This window comes from Vigna unguiculata, chromosome 3 (genome assembly GCF_004118075.2).
Source record: "Vigna unguiculata cultivar IT97K-499-35 chromosome 3, ASM411807v1, whole genome shotgun sequence".
NCBI lineage: Eukaryota > Viridiplantae > Streptophyta > Magnoliopsida > Fabales > Fabaceae > Vigna > Vigna unguiculata.
The window spans coordinates 10,114,912-10,135,956 of record NC_040281.1 but is presented as its reverse complement, the minus strand read 5'-3'; the positions used below and the strand labels follow the sequence as shown (position 1 = coordinate 10,135,956).

The window sequence follows — 21,045 nt, the reverse complement described above, 5'->3', positions numbered from 1 at the left end:
CAACATTTGGATATGAATGAGGATGGGTTATAAAGGTTGGCATGAGATTATATGCATGATGAATATCCCTCTATTGTTTGATTATGATTGGTTGTTGTCAGTGCGTAATTCCATGAGCCTCTAGGTGAGACCTCATGGTCGTGCTTCAGTGGTCGGGACGTAATTCCATGACCCATGTTAGTGGGAATTCATGGTGGTGCCCCATCTATATAATTTGGTAAGGATTCAAGGTAAGGTTGCATCCTGACACTCTAAGGAGTCAGTTAGTCTCCCTTAGAGCGGACTGACTCTTGTGGTGAGAGTAGTAGGAGGCCTGAAACTCATTAAGGGCTAACTTTGTGGGGGGGGGGGGGATTGAGACATTGTAACACTTGTAACACTTAGCTCGGGGGTGAGCAGAGATATCCACCACAAGTGCAAGCATCCGCTGAATCTGACTAGATTATATGTATCTGGATGAGTCGGGTCGAGTCTTAGTGTATTGATTTGAAAGTCATAACATGCTTGGATGATGTGTGTATATTTGACTGGGAAAGTGTATCTGATTGCATGATAAAAATCTATTTGGTTCTAGCTTATCCTTTTGTTTGTTGTATGTTTTGTGGTGTGGATCTCTCTTTGCTATGATCATCAATTTATTGATGTGAACATATGCGAGAAATACTCGTGGTCAACAGGGCGATGATGGCTCCGCTGCATAGCCGTCTGGGCTGGTTTCCGCTTTTGGGCTTTCCTGTTAGGGCTATGGCCCATGTATTATCTGGTCATTGAGCTTTATTTTAAAATACTGTCGTACTTTATTATGCTTTGTTATTGGCATCGTGGTGTGCCCAGTTTCTCTCCTGTTTTCTTTTGAACGACTGTAGGGAGTAATGTTTACACTCCTGAACCGCACTATTATATTATTTTGTGTGACGCCTCTTTTAATTTGGGGTATTAATTAAATGGGGTGTTACAATTTTAATTACATTTGTTTTTCTTTTTTGTGTTGTTTTTAATGTAATGGTAGGATGTGCTTTGGATTCATAATTTTGTTTTTTTATTTATTTTAATTTAGATGAATATACTTTCTTATATAAAAGTTCTTTTAATTATTTGATTAATAAATGCAAAATTAAATATTAAATTTTTATCATATATTTTTCAAATATATGTACACATAAATAAAAATCACCAATAAATTTTAAAAATCAAATTAGCTAAAAAAACTTCAAATAAAAATATTTATATAAAAATTTAAAAAAAGAAAAAAAACTTTAAAAATTATAGATTTTTTATTTTAATTTATTAATTAGATTATTAAAAAATATTTCCAAAAAGAGTTTACGTAAAATTTAAAACAAAATTGATTTATTAAATTATGAAAATAAAATTTAACAAACATAAAAATAAAAAATGGAAAAGAAAAGAAAAGTCGTATTATACATATAATACTTCTATAAAATTTAAAAAACAAAAAACAAAAAACAAAACAAAACAAAGAAGTTAGGACGTCTTTGTAAAGTGGGGCTACTATAAATAAATACATGTCCTTCTAAACATAAAACAAAAAAGTGAAGCTGTCTTCATAAAGTGGACTTGCTAAAAAAAGGTAAAAGTATATATTTCAAAATATGACTTCTTTTTCATTGTTTTTGAAAACGTATTTAATTAGTATGAGTTCTTTATTTTGAAGTCATGTTATTTTTTATGTATGATTTATTTGTATTATTATTTTAAAAATGTATATATTTTAATAAATTTGAAAAAAAACTTACATTAAAAGAAACCAAATTTTTGAGTTATAGGTGTAAGACCCACTTTTTGTTTCTAGCCACTTACTTTCATTTTGTCTTCTTTTCCACAAACAGTTCACCTTCTTCCTCCTAGTGTGAAGCAGGAGCTGAGCTAGGGTTCTTAAGAGAACTTCCTCTGAGCTAGCTGGGCGTATTTTTTTTCCACATAAGTCAATACCCACCTTTTGTTCCTTTTTGTTTTACGTTCCTAAGCTCGGATTTTACATTAATCTCAGTCTTGGTCTCATTCTCGTCCACCTATGTTTCTGTTTCAGCTCCTTAAATTGCTCCAGGTCTTGGTGCTCCTCCACTAAGGGTTCCTTAAGTTAGCTTTCAGTTTCGAGGTAAGGGAAGCAAGGGTTTTGCACGTTTTTTTTAAATATTTTGCTTGTTTTGGTTCTGTTTTCGTGTTCAAGTGCTTGGATGATGATTGTGATGGTGTAATAATATAATGTATGTATTTTCTGGATGGATGTTGATGTTGCATGAAGGAGCAGGAGAGAAACTTCTATTCTCTCCCAGGCGAGAATCCTCTAGCCTAAGTGAGAATAGCAGAGAACTCTCCTTTGGCCGTTCAGGCGAGAATTTTCACCCAAGCAAGAAAACTCACTCAGGCGAAACTCGTAGTGATTCATTGTACCCTCTGTTCGAGTTCTCGCTTAGGCGAGGAAAGTCTAGCTTAAGCGAGGGGACCTTGTCGCCTGAGCGAGACCTCTTAGCTTGAGCGAGCATGAGGCAGATTTGTTTCAAACTCTGTGATTTCACTTGTGGATTGATTTAATTACCCCTAAAAGCATGAACCTATGACTATGTATGTTTTAGGTGATATTGATGTGCTTGGTATGAAATGAATTATGAATTGGTTGGTGGGTTGTGCATTGGCATGAGATTATGATGTTTTGAGATAACATGTGGACTTGGTGTGAGAACAAGGATATGGTATGAGCTAGACGTAATTTCATGAGACTCTTGGTAAGATTTCATGGTGGTATTGTAGTGTATATAATCAGATAAGCATTCAAGCAAGGTTGCATCCTAAAACCCTAAAGAATCGATCAGACTCACATAGAGCATACTGGTTCAAGTGGTGAAAGTAGCAGGAGGTCCTAGTCTTTGGCAGAATAATGGCCCTAGATAATCATGAGCTAACCTTATGCGTGGTAGGGTGAAACCCATTGACAATAGATATGCAGAGAAGTAAAGGTTACCACAAGTGCAAGCATCCGGTGAACCCGATCTCTTTATATGTATCAGAATAATTGAGTTAGAGGGTCTTTATTGTTTGTCATTACATACCTTGTATACTTACCGAAATGCCTGTTCAAAATTTTCTGGTTTACATATATATGATGAGAATTATTTTTATCTTTAGCTTACCATTTCTTGTTGTGTTTGTTTCTTGATTGGTTTTCCTTTTTGCGATGATCACCAATGTGGGAGCAGATGTGGAGACCCTTGGTGGTCGTCGTAATGATGGAGATGTTATGGTGTAGTCATACATGGGTTGTACCTTGCTCTATGGAGCATCTTCTGGGACATTGTTGCCTTTGTTGTTCTCTTGTTCTCTGAGCAAATCTCAAGTTTAAACTATTCTACGTTTAAGTTTGAGTTTATGGCGTATTTTGTGTCTTAACTCTACTTTCGGTATATTACGGATAACTGTAATAACTGACTTCTTTATACTTTATGTTTCGTGTTCTAATTATTTATAATTATGTGATTCTTTATTTATTAGGATTATTCTATTAAATTGGGATGTCACAATAGGAATTCTACTTTTTTTAATTTACAAAATAATAACAATTTAGAGATTTGATGTAATATTATTGAATATAACAATAATTACTAACTAGATAGTTCTTACATTTGTACAAATATTTATCATTCTAATTAAAAAAATTATATATATATATATATATATATATATATATATATATATATATATATATATATATATATAAAAGATCTCTATACGAATATAAAATTTGTATCATATTTTTCTTTTTGTTAATAAGAACATATTTGTATCAATATTTGTACATAGTCGAATGTTAAATATTTTTTACTAAAATAAAAATCGTAACAAAAGAAACATATCTAATAATTGAATGTCACAATAAACATATATATTTTTTACAATATAAAATAACAATGAATTTTATTTAATATTAGGTATACATATATTCAAATGTTTATTAAATAATCTTTTATATAAAATAAAAATTAAGCAAATATGATAAAAAAAATCAATACTAGCAATAATACACAGTTTTTAATATTAAATAATAATAAAAAAATCTAAGTTACATAAATTTTAAAACAAATCATAAGGTAAACTAAAAATATTTTAATGATGTTAGAGGTATATGTATTTAATCATTATATTTCCGAATTCGATTTAAAAATTTGAATATAAATACATAACCTAACAATAAATTTTTCATGAGTTTGTTCTTCTTCCTCCAAGACATTTGTGATGGGCAGGTGCATGTACGTAGTATATTCCAATCCTTATCATCTTAACTATCCATGTTTTCCTTGAAAAAGATATATACCACAAATATCAATTAAATAGTTTTATGCTGATAAAAAAGATAAAGTTATGTTTTAAATCATTTAAAACGTGTTGTATAATATACAGTAACTATAAGAAAATTGGTGAAAAAATATTATATTTATATACGGCTTGTTTGAGGAAGAAAATTAAAAAATAAAAACAAGCTATTTTTCTTAATCTCAAACAAAAAATATATTCTTCTTAAGTTCTCGTAAAATCATGAAAAAAATTATTATTTTCTTTGTAACATTTCATTTAATAAATTAAACTACTAAAAAAATTTAATTCAAGATTGGTGTTGATGTTTATGCCGTCAGAGCTAGATTTGCAGTAAAAAAGTGACTTAAAACACAAACAAGATGTTTTGCAAAGTATAAGTAAGCACTGAGAGAATAAATCCAAGAGAAAAGAAGAGTAAATAACAATGTGTTTTAGAAGGAGGGGAAAAACATATATTAGAAAATGAGAGAAAACAATGAGTTTGAAATGTGCACAAAAAGCAAAAAGAAATACAAAACTAAACTCATATCTCAATTATACACAGTACCCATGACTATTGTTACTTGCTTAAATTATTTTTTTATCCTTATTTTTATTAAGAAGTTTCAAATTGGTTTCAATTTTTTTTTGTTTTGATTCAATTATAGAAACCAAATTCACATTCTCAATAATTTAGAGCACTCACACGTCCTTTTTCTCTATCCTAAACCTTTCATCTTTTTGATTTGAATATTTCAACAGCTTTGATAATTTGAACATAAACATCTGAGCACAAAGTTATCCAAAATTTTCTTTGCATTCCCACCTGAATTCACTTTTCTGGGTACAAAAATATTGAATACGCGTTAAAATTAAGGAAAATATTTTCTTGTCATACTATTATATGTTCACAACACAACACTCTTCATGTTTCTTGGTCAAGCTTGAATATTCTCTGCGGCATATTCGATGAATGAAGGAAAATAATGTCTAATAAAATAATTGTCAAGTATCGAAATATAAATAATCACACGTTTAACTCATACCAATTGTCAAATACATAACTTATTAGCAATCAATGTTTACACGAGAATTTAGAAACCCGTGAATCGCGGGTAGGCTACATGATAGGCAAATCCCTATGCAAAATTATCAGCACTCAATGTTTGAACTAATTTCCCCTCATCCCAGGATCATAAAATATAACAAAAATATGAGCACAATTGCTCCGTATTTCGATATAGCCTAATCTAGAAACAGTAAATTTTACTCACTTGTTTTTCTTTCTTCCTTTCACTTGTTTCTCTAAACTTCTAAGCCTTTGACTAATAACAGCAGAAGATGATATCTTTGTATTTAAATGTTTTGAAGGTTTATCAGGTACTACTGGGCTTGACTCATTTGTCGCAGAGGTAGCTTGTTTTAGAGCGGGAAATATAGAAAAGGGCGATTGAGGAGCACTGGTGGGGGCAGTAACAGGTATTTCAGGAATACCCAATGTTTTCTTTACACCAGGAACTTTAAGCGCTGCAAAATTGGAAATAAGAGCAAATAGGGATTAGGAAGAAGAAAAAAAGAAGAGTGTATAACAAGGATCGCTTGTGTTTGTATAATACAGTTCGGTGTGGAAAAACACCATTTTGATACATAAGTAATTAGAAACTTCATTTATACATGAAACACAACCTCGAACTTGGGTGTTATAGACCTACTGCAATTTTTCCTTTATTAAGAGAATTTTAGTCCTCTTGTTTTTAACACAGCTCAAACCCACCCATCGGAGGTAATAATTTCATCATCATAGAAAAATGACATGAATTTAATCATTAAATCTCACAGTTTTGACAGCTTGTTCCATGACTATAGGATTAAATTTTTGTCAAATTTACTCCTTATCAAATAAAATTTTAGTCCTCTAATTCCGGTACTAATAACATCAACAGAATTTAGACCAAGCTGAATGATTTACAGTAAGTGTACCGATACACACAAGTAAGATGCTATCTACTACATAAACTAATCTTGTTCTTGATCCTACAATTGTGAATCAAGTAGATTATTCAGGGGGTAATAATAAGGGAACTAAATATCTTATTATTACAATAAAAAAGATCATAATTATGACAACCTAGAGAAAATACTGCACACAGAATGGTATGCAAATCTACTTGTGAAATTAAATGCAAATAAATAAATAAGTAATGACTAAAACAGAGAATTGAAATACTCTGAAAAGTCCTAAAGATTGAGAGAACAAAACATAACCCTATTGAATAGTTGTGATTTTGTATGAAGATATTGATCGGGATCAAGCAGATTTTCTAGAAGGGACTAACAAGTAAATGGAAGTCAGTCAGGCTACGAATGATTGTAAGAGAGGCAATCAACTTCATTGATATGTTTAAAACATTAGATCAATCAGTATTAAGAGTGCAAGACTGTAACTTGCAAGTGCATCTTGGATTGTTTTGGATCATCATGGACAGACAGAAGACTGCACTCAAAAAGAATAATAAGATTATGGACCCATGGATTCTTCAATTACGTACCCTATACATTCTAGCCCACATAAATGCAATCATGATTCGCATGGTAGATTGAAGGCCCAAAGCAAATGCATTTCAAGAAATTCAGGTTTCTACCTATTTAAGTGGTGAAAATTGGAAAAAGACGTAAAATTGCAAATGAAAATGTCAAGAACCTTACCAAGTCCATATACAAGTGAAAACAAATTTGACGTAACCCAGTAACAGAATATTGCCTGCACAAGTATAAAGGAGCACAGATTCAAACTATATGAAATGACAAATGAAAGCGAACATGAAGCTGTAAAGAGAAAACTGGCAATCTCTCCTTTTCTTTCTCAATTAGCAAAACACCATTTAGATATTACAAACAAAATAAGCGTATAAACCTAAAACATGTGGATAGAATATGGAAAGTCAATATCTCCATCTATTAGCATATACAAGGCACGGGTTCCAACCTTTGATTTGCCAAAGATACCCTTCAATTTAAAGTAAATTCCAAATTAAATTTTATAAATATTTAAGGCATTTATTTTCGAATAAAAAAAGAGCAATTTTTCTAAGTTTCCAGAGTCAAATAGAATGCTTCTGCTTAATCAATGCAATTGTTAGGTTTCCTACTATAATTCAAACACTAACTTTTATGTTAATTATGACCTGCCTTTTTGATAAAATAATAATAATAAAGTCACCGGGTACAGAATAAGAAAGAAGGACAAGAAAAATCTTTGGCGATCGAAACACACTTAAAACAATAAGGATTGACACTCACAGAAAGCCAAGAAACTATTTTTGTAGTCCCAGACAAGAAGGAAAGAGAGCAGTTTCTGTTTGATAATTTAGTTATGGTGTTAAGCACCATCCTGTCACAGCGCCCAGGATAAAACAATTGCGATCTTTTCTACGAGACAAAATTAAAGGGGCAGAGGATTGTGATAGCAATCAAGTTATTGCACTAATTACCTTTCACTTATATTAGATTTTCTAATTTATTTTTTAGAACTATAAACTCTGCTTGGAGATTAATTTATTTATTTTTATCTTATTCAGCTACACTCCCCTTTGGGAAATCATTGATCAAAGATACGAAAACCAATTGCATAGGTCATTGCATGTTGCCGGCTATTACCTTAGTTCCATGTTGCCCTACGATGCTGAATTTAAAGTTGATTATAAGGTGAAGCGTGAAATGTATGATTGTTTGGATAAGTTGATGGGAGACATCGATGAGATAAAAAAGATTGATGCTTAAATTGAGAGTTTCAAGAGCAAATCTGGATTTTTTTTTGGTAGTTTGATAGCTCATTGTGCACTCAAAACCAAAATCCATTGCAATGGTGTGAATCATATGGTGATGAACATCAAGAATTACAAAGATTTGCCATTAGAATATTGAGTTGACATGTAGTTCATCTGGTTGTGAATAGGGATATCAAAGAGATCCTTACCCGCAGGTATCCTCGGATAAAACTTGCAATAGGTAGGAAATGGATTTTGAAAATGGATACCCGCGGGTAACAGATATGAGTATTTTTTATACCCACATGTTAACGAGGTGGTACAAGTATCATAGCATCCGTACCTGTAGATACTCGTACCCACTATATTCTAATTTAAATAAAAATTAAAAAAATGATTAAAACATTAATACATTGATTTTGAATAAGCTATTTTTTATCAATTGGTTTTAACAAATCTCTATTTATTTGTACATTTTCATTCAACACTATTTAAATGAGTTATTTGCACTTTGTTTGAAATTTATAAATGTTATGCATTGTATTTTTATTTGAAATTATGATTAGAAGTTGTTGTTAAATATTAAATTTTTCTTTTTGTAAATACTTGCGGATATTCGTGGATATCTGTGGATATTAAAAAAATATGTAGGTACCCGCATAACAGATATTGGTACGGGGGGGTTTTTGTCCATCAGGTAGGGTACGGGGAAGCTACTACCCGTACCCTATCCGTCTCGTTGACATCCCTAGTTGTGAACGTAATTGGAGTGCTTTTGAGAGGGTAAGAAATTAAATTTATGAAAATGATTTTATAATTACTTTTGATAGGCTAGTATGATGTGTTAATTAATTCTATAATTATTTAGGTCCACACCAAAAAAATAAATTTTACAGCATACAATCATGAATGATGTGCTTGTGATGGCTAATTCAAGCTTGAGAAGAAGGATGTTAGGAAAACAAAAGACTTTAACATTGATGGTTTTGCATTTGATGATGAATGGACTATGGAGGAGAATAAAGCAAATTCAAGTTTTGGATGCTTCATATGAAGACATCTTAGTTGAAGTTGGAGAAGATGAAGATGTCGGTAGAGGTGGTGTTTTTGCACTTATGGATGATTTGGAGATTCCTCCAATTGTTGGTAATGATGAAGGTCATGGAGTAGATGATATTAATTAAAATGAAGATCATTTGGAGGAGGAGGATAATTATCATGTGTTTAATATGAAGGATTTCTTTGGATAGTTTGTTCGTATTAAACATTTATGAATTCATTAGTTGTTTTATGCATGAACATTTTATGAACCTATTTTTAGTTGTTTTATGTATTTAATCTTACTACTTAAGACTTATTATTATGTATAAGTTATTTTTATCATCAATATTATTTTTAATGGATGCATGTGTTTATGAATATAGCAAGTCAAGTTACAATCCTCGAGTTTCAACTCTTTATCCCCTTTTCAATCCTCTTACGATCCTCATGTTTCACAACATTGGTTGAGATTACCTTTAAAATCCACTTTTTAAGACTTAGACTAACGAAAAAATAAACCTTTTGCAGAAATATAACAATGCCAACCCAAAATATCTCTCAAGACCCACCAAACCCCAAGGCTAGCTATTTTGCAGAAAAATAGAATCAAATCTGCAACCCAACTCGTCATGCATAAGCTTTTAATTTCAAAAAACATAGACTATAGAGAGAGACGCTGAGTGAGAGAGAGATGACGAGAGAAATGGAGAGAGCGGAATACAAAACTTTTATGTACAGAAATGATATCAAATCTGCAAGCGAACTAGTCATGTATGTATTTTCAATTTCAGAAAACATATAAATAACTACAGAGAGAAGAACAAAGAAATGGAGAAAGAAAAAGGGATCGTCAGGTTTCACAACATTGGTTGAGATTAACTTGAAAATCCACTTTCTAAGACTAAGACTAACGATAAAATAAACCTTTTGCAGAAATATAACAATGCCAACCCAAAATATCTCTCAAGACCCACCAAACCCCAAGGTTAGCCATTTTGCTGAAAAATAAAATCAAATCTGCAACCCAACTCATCATGCATAAGCTTTCAATTTCAAAAAACATATAGACTATAGAGAGAGACGCTGAGTGAGAGAGGGATGACGAGAGAAATGGAGAGAGCGGAATATAAAACTTTTATGTACAGAAATGAAATCAAATCTGCAACCGAACTAGTCATGTATGTATTTTCAATTTCAGAAAACATATAAACAACTACAGAAAGAAGAACAAAGAAATGGGGGAAGAAAAAGGGGAATGGAAAGAGAGAGAGAGAGAGAGAGAGAGAGAGAGGAAGACAAGGAGAGATCATACAATAGAGAGGTAACAAGGAGGAAGAGAGTTAACCCAGCAAAGGCAGATAGAAGGCTAGGGTAAACGTAGAGACTGCTCAAAACTTAACTCAAAATAGGAAAGCTTTTTTTCTGTTTTGAAAATAAAGGTAAAATGGTTCTCAAATTCATAACCACCCCAAACGGGATCTTAGAATCTCAAATCTAATTCGATTCAAGAAATCAGCAATCCAGATCATGAATTAACTACATGTGACATAAAGTTGTGAAAAGCTTGGATGAAACAGTGCAATTCCATATTACCCATATGAAACATAAGCAATTTGCTATTTTACCTTTTTGTTTTTTTAACTAATTTTCATAAAAAAAGAATTGAAAGTCAATTATGTTTATATGGTTTACGAAAAAGGAAGGAGCAACCAAAAGCACTCTATCAGTTTTCATTTTTCTGAAAACGGTTTCACAAATGTATCATCCGTTCTCTGCATTGTATATAGCTATTCCATTGCTGTTTATTTTCTACTAAAATAAAGGCTTTAATTTATAACTTGGGATTTTGGTTTTTGAGACTTCTAGTTAAATTGCTTTTGTTAATTTGTAGTTCAAAATTATTAAATGAGCACTACATATATTTTAAGCTATTTTTTATTGAGTCTATGGATCTGATATGATTTATTTACAATTCAAGATTTAAAATTAGCTACATACTTCACAATTCGGAACACCATTTTTAACATATTAAAACTAGTTTTAAGAAGTGGACTTTAAGCTTAACTCAACCCCACAAAACCGGCTTCTAAGGTTAGGTTTGCACCCACTTATATACTCTTAAATCACCTTATCTCTAGCTAATGTGGGACTTCCAACACACTCTCCTCACGTCGAGGTATATACATCTTGAGCGTGAAATTAAACATTAATGGGTGGTCCGATAACGGGTGGAAAAACATGATCAACAAACAATAAACTTTTCGATAGCAGGTGACACAATAGGCCGAACAAATATCAAATATTGCTAGGATAGGCTTTAACTATGGCTTTGATACCATACAAGGGTTGTTTGTTATTCAGATGCTGATTGGGTAGGATCTCCTTCTGATAGAAGGCCTACATCCAAATATTGTGTCTCCATTGGTGGTAACTTGATCTCTTGGAAAAGCAAGAAACAAAATGTTGTGGCAAAATCTAGTCCAAAAGCAGAATATAGAGTCATGGCTTCAGCCACTTGTGAGCTTGTTTGGCTTAAGCAATTGCTCAGAGAGTTACAATTTGGAGATGTTAATCCTATGACACTTATATGTGACAATCAAGCTGCTCTTCATATCAGTTCTAATCTTGTCTTTCATGAGAGGACTAAACACATTGAGATTGACTGTCATTTCATTCGAGAAAAGATTGTATCTGGGGACATCAAGACTAAGTTTGTTAACTCAAGTGATCAATTAGATATTTTCACTAAATCTTTACGTGGACCGAGAATTGGTTATATTTGTAACAAGCTTGGTACATATTGTATGCACCAGCTTGAGAGAGAGTGTTAAGATATCATTAATATCTTATCTCTATCTTATTTTCTGTTTTTATAGTTATTATTCTTCAAATGTATTTTGGGCTTAACCCATACTTTCTTTATTATAAAAATTAGTCCCTATGTGTATTTTCTACACAAGGGAGATTAATCACAAACCTAATTTTACTATATTTAATACTAGTAAACATAAATAAACGTTAAAACACGTAGTAGATGAACTAAGATTACTAAAGGTTGTACATTAGCAAAAGAAGTAGGCTGTAGTGGGGGATTAGAGTTATATTAGGCCAAGCGGGAATTGCACCTTATGTGACAACCTGCTATACACATGGCTTCAGGGATAAGGGAAGGGAGTGTGAGAACCAAGGGATAGATTTAGCCGTAAGAGGGAGGCGAATGAGGCCTCTTTTCATAGTAGTAAGTTACACTTGCCAGTGAGCAAACTATACAGTGTGTTTGGAACTCAGACACAAATACACAGATGCACGTAAGAATAAATGTAGTTAGTGTCCAAACCCATTTAAATTGGTGTTTAAACATGGTTCCATACGCAGATAGAATGCAACATTTTATAATAAAACTTCAGGCAGAACTACTGTTTCTTTGTAAGTTCATCCAACAATTATTTCAAATGCAAAACCAAGTGGCAAAGGACAGTTGTTCCTTCCAGAAAAACACTAAGCTAGGATAGTTTACCTTTGGAAATCCCATGGTGAAAGGAACCGTAAGAACCGCAAGACCTCTGGAGACATTTTTCATGGTGCCAGCCACAGGATTTCCTTCCATCCCTTCTTGCATATTACACTAAAGAACAAAATGAAATCAATTAGTCCAAATTGGAATTAATGCATGAGAGAACACTGTATCGCCAATTCAAAAAGCATGTAATCATGAATAATGAAAGTCAATCTAGAAAGAATTATTACAAAAGTAGAAAGTTTATGAAAGAAAATGCTTACCTCTACCGTTATTAAGAATGACAATGCAGTCAAAACTGGAAAAACGTACAAGGCATCTGGAGTTGAGAGATCAGTAAACCAATAAGCTCCACCATGCTTGAATGATGGCACTTTTTCAGCCATATTTGTTATCTATCTTAAAACTCAAATGTGAGAATGGATAGAAACAATATAACAGCTCTTCACACTCTTACAACTTAGTCAAATATCAAATTGGAACAGCTTACCGCAAGAAAAAAACTAACAAAAATAGGGCCTTGAATAAAGAGTCCTTTCAATGGCGTAAAAGGGCTCACACCATATCTGCAATTATCAAAACCAAAGAAAATGTTTAGTCAAGCAAAAGATCCATGAACTGAGAAATTTGACTTATACCCGAAACATATGAAGCAGAAAACTGACACCAGACATGGCTAACGTTTAAAATATAGGACACAGTTGATACTCTCTCTCCCTCCCTCTCTGTCCCTCCCTACCTCTCTCTCTTTATACTTATATATATATATATATATATATATATATATATATATATATATATATATATATATATATATATATATATATATATATATATGTATGTGTGTGTGTCATCAACACAACAAAGAATTCAATTGATAATTAAGATTTATGTAATTTACACAATAAAAACAAATTTGCTAAGTTTCACATTTTTCTATAATAACAACTTTCAATGGAATTCTAAGAAACATATCTCTCAATAGTTAAAATATTTAGTTAAGTGCTGTGGAAATAAACCCCAAAATAAGTTGAGTCTAGCATTATTTATAATACAAGTTATTTTATTTTAATTTCTTTTAACCTTTTTAGGATAATAATGTTTAAATATTAGATAGCACCTGTCTTCAACTGCAACACTTCCCGTCAGATGAAAATAGTTGACAAGAGAAGAAACATAAGCAGTTCATGAAAGTTAAAGCAGATATTGGTATCTCAGGTATGGCCAACTCAGTTCACAAGTCACCACAAAGATTGATCCACTAATACATTATAATACTATATCACCAAGTGTAGTAATTACATAAGAATGGATGGTTTAAAAAATACTATAAGCAGTTATAGAACAGAATAAAATAAACCCACAAGGATCAACCTAGTGCAGGTGGGAGAGAGGTCAAAGGCTCCAAACACAGAACAACCATTACAGAAAAAATGGAAGCAGAATAGAAAAGAATAGAACACGAAAATAATGTCAAAGATAGTCTTTAGAAGCAAATTATGAAACCACTTACTCCTTAAATAGCTTCTTCATTTGCTGCTGACCTTTAGCAACAGCTGCAGGATCCATAGCCTGAAAATTGGATGTTAATGTGATCAAAGAGAAAGTTGTTTCAAGAATACATGCAAGAAAATTGAAAACATAAAAATCACACCAAAATACCACAGATGGGGGTTAAGATTGAAAGTTGATTAATATATGGTTTGTTTAGACGTTAAAATTTACATATACTGCAACGCCATTTGTCAACAGGTACAGGCAAACAATGTCATATCTGGTGGCATCGGAAAATATTTTAGTGACATGTTTTGACAGAGGTAACAACACTGATTGAAGCAGTTGTGATGAAGACAGTCATAGCATTAGTCAATGTTGACAAACATACGTTAAATTTCACCTTTGGATGCCTTGTAAAATTGGCATTCCAATTAGCATCTCTTTCCATTGTTCGGATACATTATGATGCAAAGGAACAAAATTTTCATTTTACTATTTGGATAATGAATGGAGCGAAATTAATCATTTTCTATTACTAAATTACCCTTGTCTTACAAATATAATATGCAATAGTATATTTTTCTCTTCTTCTCAACCACTTCTCTTCATCAAATTCTTATGAATATGAAACCTATTAAAGTCTTCTTATGTGGTGAAAAAAATAATCCGTTAGATGAGTTGGCTTTCAAAGAAAATCAAATATCAATAAATACACCAAAAGAAAATTGTTGTTGCAATAGTGCAATTGTCATGACACATATAATGATGGCCAATTCATTGCAAACAACATAAACGAGAAATGGGCAAAATGCCTTTAAAATAACAGGTCTCTTATATTTCAGAAGGTGCAAAAGCAATTATTGAGTATTAAGAATTCTCAAATTCTATAAATTATGATTGCCATATGTTAGATTTTTTAACTTATGTCACAACTGAAACTGTGAAACAGAGTACGTTGCACTGGAATTGTGTACAAAACCTAGGTAGTGGTTGCTTCTGTTGTGTTCAAGTAGAAAAGGGCTAACATAATAAATTTAGAATTAAATAAAAAGATCCTTTCCATCACATTACACCCCAGTTCGGGAGGTAAGAGAACATGTTTAAAATGATTGAATGGCATCCAAAGATAAATGAACCAACTAAAATTTACAAAAAACGGTAAACAGAACATTTGAGGCCCCGTTAGCTCACTAGCATATTCAATAAAATAGCATGGCAATATCATCAGTATAATAAGAAAATTAGTTGAGGATTACCATCCCGTCCATCTGCTGCTTTATCTCCTCCAAGTGGGGCCTCATTAACTGTCATATGTGAAACAGTAACTTATGTAACAAAATAGATTACAATATATAAAAAGTACATTATTGATATAAAAAGCTTGAGGACCTTTACAGAAAACAGAATAAAAAAGATGGAATAGAAGTGTGAAGCTAAAATTAATCTTCTAAGCCATGTTAAGGAGATCTTAATCCAAAAAGGGAAAGAGAACTAAGGGAAACAGCTCACTCCAAATGTTTGAATTGCGTCCACTCCAATCAGGATGTGGCAAGGACGAAGGAACAAGCAAAAGGCATTGCCATTACTTTATTTTAGAATGAAAAAAGGATGAAGCTAAGAGAAGCATAATATACCGTAAGTTTAGAAGTGGCCTTAAGTTGATTTATTAAGAGTGGAACTGTAGCACTTCGAATCAACAGGGTTGTAAGAACTATTGCTGCCCACCTAAAACAAGAAGTAACGACATTAACAATCACCCTTGAAAGTCAAGTTTTCACCAAATACTACATATATTATTTATGAATTATGAATGAATACACGACTGGATAATCAAATCCCAGACTATACATCACATACTACAAATAGGGTAAGAACAACCTTGCCAACAATAGCATAATCCTGAAACTCTAAAAATTCCCTTTACATTTTGAACTGACATAAAATAAACTGATATATCAATTTACGAAATATTAAAGGAAACTAAGTACCTTCAGTGCCTATAGCAAGTTATAATTAAACATATAATCTAAAGTTCAAACCCAAATCCCTGGTAAAAGAAAAAAATATATCAATGATAACTTGACATGCATGAAACCAATTCAGGACTATTTTTGGTATTCCATTAGAATTCGGGATTATGTTTGTGTCTATGCATACATACATATACACACAGACTCACCAGTTTAAGCCAGTGTAGGAATGCACAGCATCTATCACGTACTGCAAGCCCATTACAGGAAAAAAAGAATCGGCGGCAGCAATTGCAACCTCATTAGTAATGGCAGCCTGAGAAGCTATAGTGTCTATGGTAGTGTCAGTGAGTACATCAGCTACATCAGTGAGTATGTCACTGTCCATCTTATCTGAACCCTGATTCACTGTCGACATATACCGGCAGAAACCATATCCAGTGCATGGAGAAATAAACTTATCTCGGGAAGGAGCAGAGAACCCCAGTGGTCCATTAAGAGAGCTTCCAAAGGACCTTATCTGGGCAAAATTACTAACGCCTGCTGAAGATGATTTTTCCTCAGACTTTTCCTGTCTCCCTTCATCGCTATGAAGAACATAACTGAAAGATGGATGGAACCTCCGATCTACAAGGCTCCCTCTCATCAAAAGGCAACGCCGGTAAGCCATTGGTATTCTTGGCCAGTTCTATGGAAGAGCATCAAGTAAAAAATTGAGTTTGGATTGTGCCAAGATAAAAAGAAATCACACTGCACATAATTCAGATTGATCCGAAACTCGGGTACCAATGAATCAATCAAATAAAGTATGCAAAATCTTAAGCGTATTTCGTACAGTAGATATAAACAGCACGTGTCAATAATTTGTCTGGCTAATTCTATCTATCACATCGACCATCGTAACCACCTTCCTCGATAACTCTTCGGAAGATGTATGTTAAGTGCTTTGAAGTGGGTTTAATATCCAACGTGTACGATCGAAATAGAAAATTAGGTTAAACGGTGTAAAGTCACAGAGTAAAATCAACTAAATGTGAAGAAAGTAATGAAACAGAACTCGGAAAAGGAATGCAGATGAAATTCGAAAGTGATGAAAGGGACTGACGGTTGACGGTTGACTACGGTGGACGGTCGACGGTTGACTATGGTGGAGGGTGGACTACGGTGGAGCAGCCTTGGGGTTGAGGCAGAGCCGTTCAGAACGCAGTGCCCAAAACGTTAGGGAAGAAGGGTTTTAGGAGATCCTTAATTCTCCTCGAAACAACGCCGTAAATTAGTTACACGATCTGAGCGACGCCGTTTTGCTCCAAATAATGTTTTAAAAATATTTAATTGTTATAAAATAAATGAGAGTAGGAGAAGAGAAATAAAGACTATTTTCCTTGATATTATTACCAAGCCTCTATTTATTTATTATACATACAAAAGGCGATCTAAGGGTTATAATTGTTATCTATAATAATATATATATAATAATATATATAGAGAAGATTTTCTATTTTGTGTTCATATTTTATAATATTAATTTTATCTTTTACAATATAATTTATTAAATTTTTTAAAATTAATGTTTACTTTTATCTATTTTTTATAAAATTGTTTATCTTTTTTTTATTCATCAACAATTAATTTTTCTATTCATTTCACTTTATTTTTAATAAATATAAATTTTTTTATATTAATTTAATAATATTATATTATTATCACCTATTAACATACTATCATTCATATTTAAAAAAGTGTACACACAAGCGCGATAATGCCTGTGTCTCGCGCCTGTGTGTCCACTTCAAATAATTTAAATAACATTAATAATAATTAATCATGACTAATTGTTAGTAAGTCAACAGTCTCGTTGAAACCTTAAGAAAAATCACTTGAGATAAAAATCCAGTGAAGTAAAAAGTACATCACTCTTTATTTTTTGATATAATATTATTCATCACATCTTCTCTCATTTCTCCTCACGTAAACTTATATTATTAAAATGATTGAGTATAATCTTGTGAACTAATTGTTCAAAGTTTCATTGACAAAGACTTTGTAAATAAATTTGTCGAATTTTTAAATGAACGAATATTTTGGATCTTTATATCACCATTTATTTGAAGATCGTGAGTAAAAAAGAATTTTGGAAGAATGTGTTTTGTTTTGTCAAATTTAATATATTCTTCTTTCAATTGAGAACTACATGCATTATTATCTTCATATATGGTTGTTGATTCCACTTTTTTCTCGATGATAGACCACAACATTAACACAGAAAAAGCCTTTTACATTTTATACTTTTGGCTATTTATGTCTATTTTAGGGATTTAGGTCAAGCGTAGATTTGAGAAACGTAAATTTACTTTTGGTGCTAATAAGTGGTGGTGAGAAACGTTTCAAAGAAGATTGCACCCTAAATGTCCTCTTTTTCAGCCATTTTTCCCCTTTTCAACAACAAAAATAATTGAACGTTTTAAAAAAAAAAGGAAGATAACCAGTGTGGGTCAGTGAGTTTTTCATTTTCCTCTTGAATATGAACCATTGAACATTCAAATTTCTGTTTGAGGTTGGGTAGTGCATCAACATTGCATTTTATGGTATGCTTATTATCAAATGATGGAATCAAAATAAGAATACTTGACATGTGGCAGTTGAGGTTTATTATTTGATTATTTTTCAGGAATCAATCAGAGAAAGTGGGCTTGTTGATCAAAACACTAATTAAAGAATTTTCATTGTGTTGAGCATCATTTTATATATATTTTTATAATTATTTGGACTTGTATGACTTGAGTTTGTTTGAACTTTATTGAAAATTTATGGCAATGATGTATTTTATTTTATTTTATTTGAATTTTTGATTAAATATATATTTTTTAAATAATTTTGTAAATACCCGTGGATATCTACGGATATGAAAAAAATAGACGGATACCCGTATAACGGATATCCGATGGATATGGGTACGGGTACGAGGCGAATATTTATCCAGCGGGTAGGGTACGGGGGAGCTACTACCCGTACCCTACTTGCCCCGTTGACATCCCTACTAGTGATGTAATCAAACTAACGAGATTTAGTCACATATAATTATGGATGTTAAACAAATTCGTACCTGCGGGTATCCGCGGATAAAACCCGTAACGGGTAGGAAACGAATATTAAAAATGGATACCCGCTACTCGTAGGTACGAATATTTTTTATACTCGCATGTTAACGGGACGGATACGGGTATCATAGTATCCGTACCCACCCGCTGAAATTTAATTTAAAAATACCCTTATATATATATTAGTAAAAAATATTATGACATAATTTTTTCTAAGTTGCACATCTTGTCTTGTCTTCTGTCTTCATTCTTTCAACTTCAAGTATTGATACGTTTTCTTCTTCTAGATACCACCCTTGACATTCTTCTCTTTCCTTTATTTGAAATTGAGCATATACATCAAATCCTATATAGACAATGACGTTTATGATATGCTTGTTATCAAATGATGGAATCAAAATAAGAATATTTGACACGTACCAGTTGAGGTTTATTATTTGTTTATTTTGTTTATTTTCAAGAATCAATTAGAGAAAGTTGGTTTGTTGATCAAAACACTAATTAAAGTATGAACTTTTGTGTTGAACATCATTTTATATTTACTTTTATAATTATTTGGACTTGTATGAACTTGAGTTTATTTGAACTTTATTTAAAATTTATGACAATAATGTATTTTATTTTATTTTATTTAAATTTATGATTAAATATTTGTTTTTTAAATAATTTTGTAAATACTTGCGAGTACCCGTGGATACCCGTAAATATGAAAAAAAAATAGGCGGGTACATGCATAACGGATACCCGACAGATATGGATACAGGTATATAACGGATATTTATCTAGCAGGTAGGTACGGAGGAATTACTACTCGTACCCTACCTGTCCCATTGACATCCTTACATATAATGTTAATATATGAATATTTGCACCAAGATATCCTAAAATATCTTTCAACCACATTCAATAAGTGCAATCTTTCACATGAGTATGGATGTCTATGCTGACATTTGTTGCATTCCTTTATCCCATAAGATGCCTCATTCTAAAGCATGTCTGAAAAAAGTATCTAAATTTATTGCTAGCCTGGTCACCCATTATAAATATGTCTACAAAGTTAACCAATCGAGGATTATATCTAGTCAAGATTTTTTCCTTTGGTGTTTTGCATATTGCTATGAAGTGTTTTGCCTAATGGAGGAAGTTTCTAGTAGACCCAACATATGCATACATATTGTTTTGTAAAGTAATTTGGTAGAAATGCCTTAATATCATATCTTGAGTCATTGGATACATAACTTGCACGCGAGGGAGCAAATTGTTTTTGTTGAGCACTTTTTTATTTGTTGGTTTTATGTTTGTTTATGTATTCAATGCAAAGGTTGTTTTAGGTTGTTTTCTTTGTATGAACTAACACAACTTTGTTTAAGTCATGTTATTTTTTATATGGATCGAGACACTCCAAATATTTCTTTTATATATATATATATATATATATATATATATATATATATTACTCTTTGTCGATAAAAAGTAAAAAATTTGAGATAGTAAAGTTAAATGGACCTTATTATACTGTATCACCTAACATATATAGTTATGTTGAGTTCTTTATCCGTGTAATTTGTATTAGGCTCTTGTGCGGCTATGTAATTTCTTTTGAGAAATGCTGTGTGTATTTCCTACCTATTGTTTTTGTTTTATTTTTTTTGTCTTGATCCTTTTATCTTTGTAAAGAGTTGAAACACCTTAAGTAATCACCTATATTAATTTTTTTATTGCTGATAAAATAAAATTCAATCAAATAATAAAGAGCACGATACCTTATCACTTTGCAACATTCAAAAAGCAAGATATTAGTTGTTAGAAACAGTGGGTTCCAGTACAAATAAAATGGAAATAAC

The 21,045-nt window shown here is 32.0% G+C and overlaps 1 protein-coding gene and 2 long non-coding RNA genes across 5 annotated transcripts; 2 read left to right on the top strand and 1 right to left on the bottom strand.

Moving 5' to 3' along the window:
* The first annotated feature begins 1,836 nt into the window (after positions 1-1,836).
* On the top strand, positions 1,837-3,462 carry LOC114179918. Its single transcript, XR_003603547.1, has 3 exons — positions 1,837-1,945; positions 2,051-2,119; positions 3,219-3,462. It is a non-coding gene; the product is annotated as an uncharacterized LOC114179918 (long non-coding RNA).
* A 1,860-nt stretch (positions 3,463-5,322) lies between these two features.
* On the bottom strand, positions 5,323-17,370 carry LOC114179307 (mitochondrial inner membrane protein OXA1-like). 3 transcript variants are annotated; one of them, XM_028065598.1, is made up of 10 exons: positions 16,939-17,369; positions 16,313-16,791; positions 15,768-15,858; positions 15,390-15,437; positions 14,150-14,208; positions 13,127-13,202; positions 12,900-13,031; positions 12,637-12,744; positions 7,018-7,072; positions 5,323-5,838 (listed from the first exon to the last, which is right to left on the bottom strand). In XM_028065598.1, the coding sequence occupies exons 2-10, from the start codon at positions 16,771-16,773 to the stop codon at positions 5,582-5,584; spliced, it is 1,287 nt and encodes a 428-aa protein (XP_027921399.1). In that variant the 5' UTR covers positions 16,774-16,791; positions 16,939-17,369; the 3' UTR covers positions 5,323-5,581. The 3 variants fall into 3 exon arrangements, with proteins under 3 accessions (XP_027921399.1, XP_027921398.1, XP_027921400.1); XM_028065597.1 differs by having other exon boundaries at positions 17,209-17,367; XM_028065599.1 differs by lacking the exon at positions 5,323-5,838 and adding an exon at positions 6,147-6,805 and having other exon boundaries at positions 17,209-17,370.
* On the top strand, positions 5,454-6,014 carry LOC114179308. The gene is made up of 2 exons (XR_003603458.1): positions 5,454-5,570; positions 5,683-6,014. It is a non-coding gene; the product is annotated as an uncharacterized LOC114179308 (long non-coding RNA).
* Positions 17,371-21,045: the final 3,675 nt, after the last annotated feature.

Bases quoted from the DNA above. Each gene is read 5' to 3' on its own strand.
- LOC114179307 (XM_028065598.1), bottom strand. From the start codon at position 16,773: ATGGCTTACCGGCGTTGCCTTTTGATGAGAGGGAGCCTTGTAGATCGG. The intron at 15,438-15,767 runs GTATATTATGCT...CACATATGACAG, and splicing joins AGGCCACTTCTAAACTTACG to TTAATGAGGCCCCACTTGGA. The intron at 7,073-12,636 runs GTAAACTATCCT...ATACTTGTGCAG, and splicing joins TCACCATGGGATTTCCAAAG to GCAATATTCTGTTACTGGGT.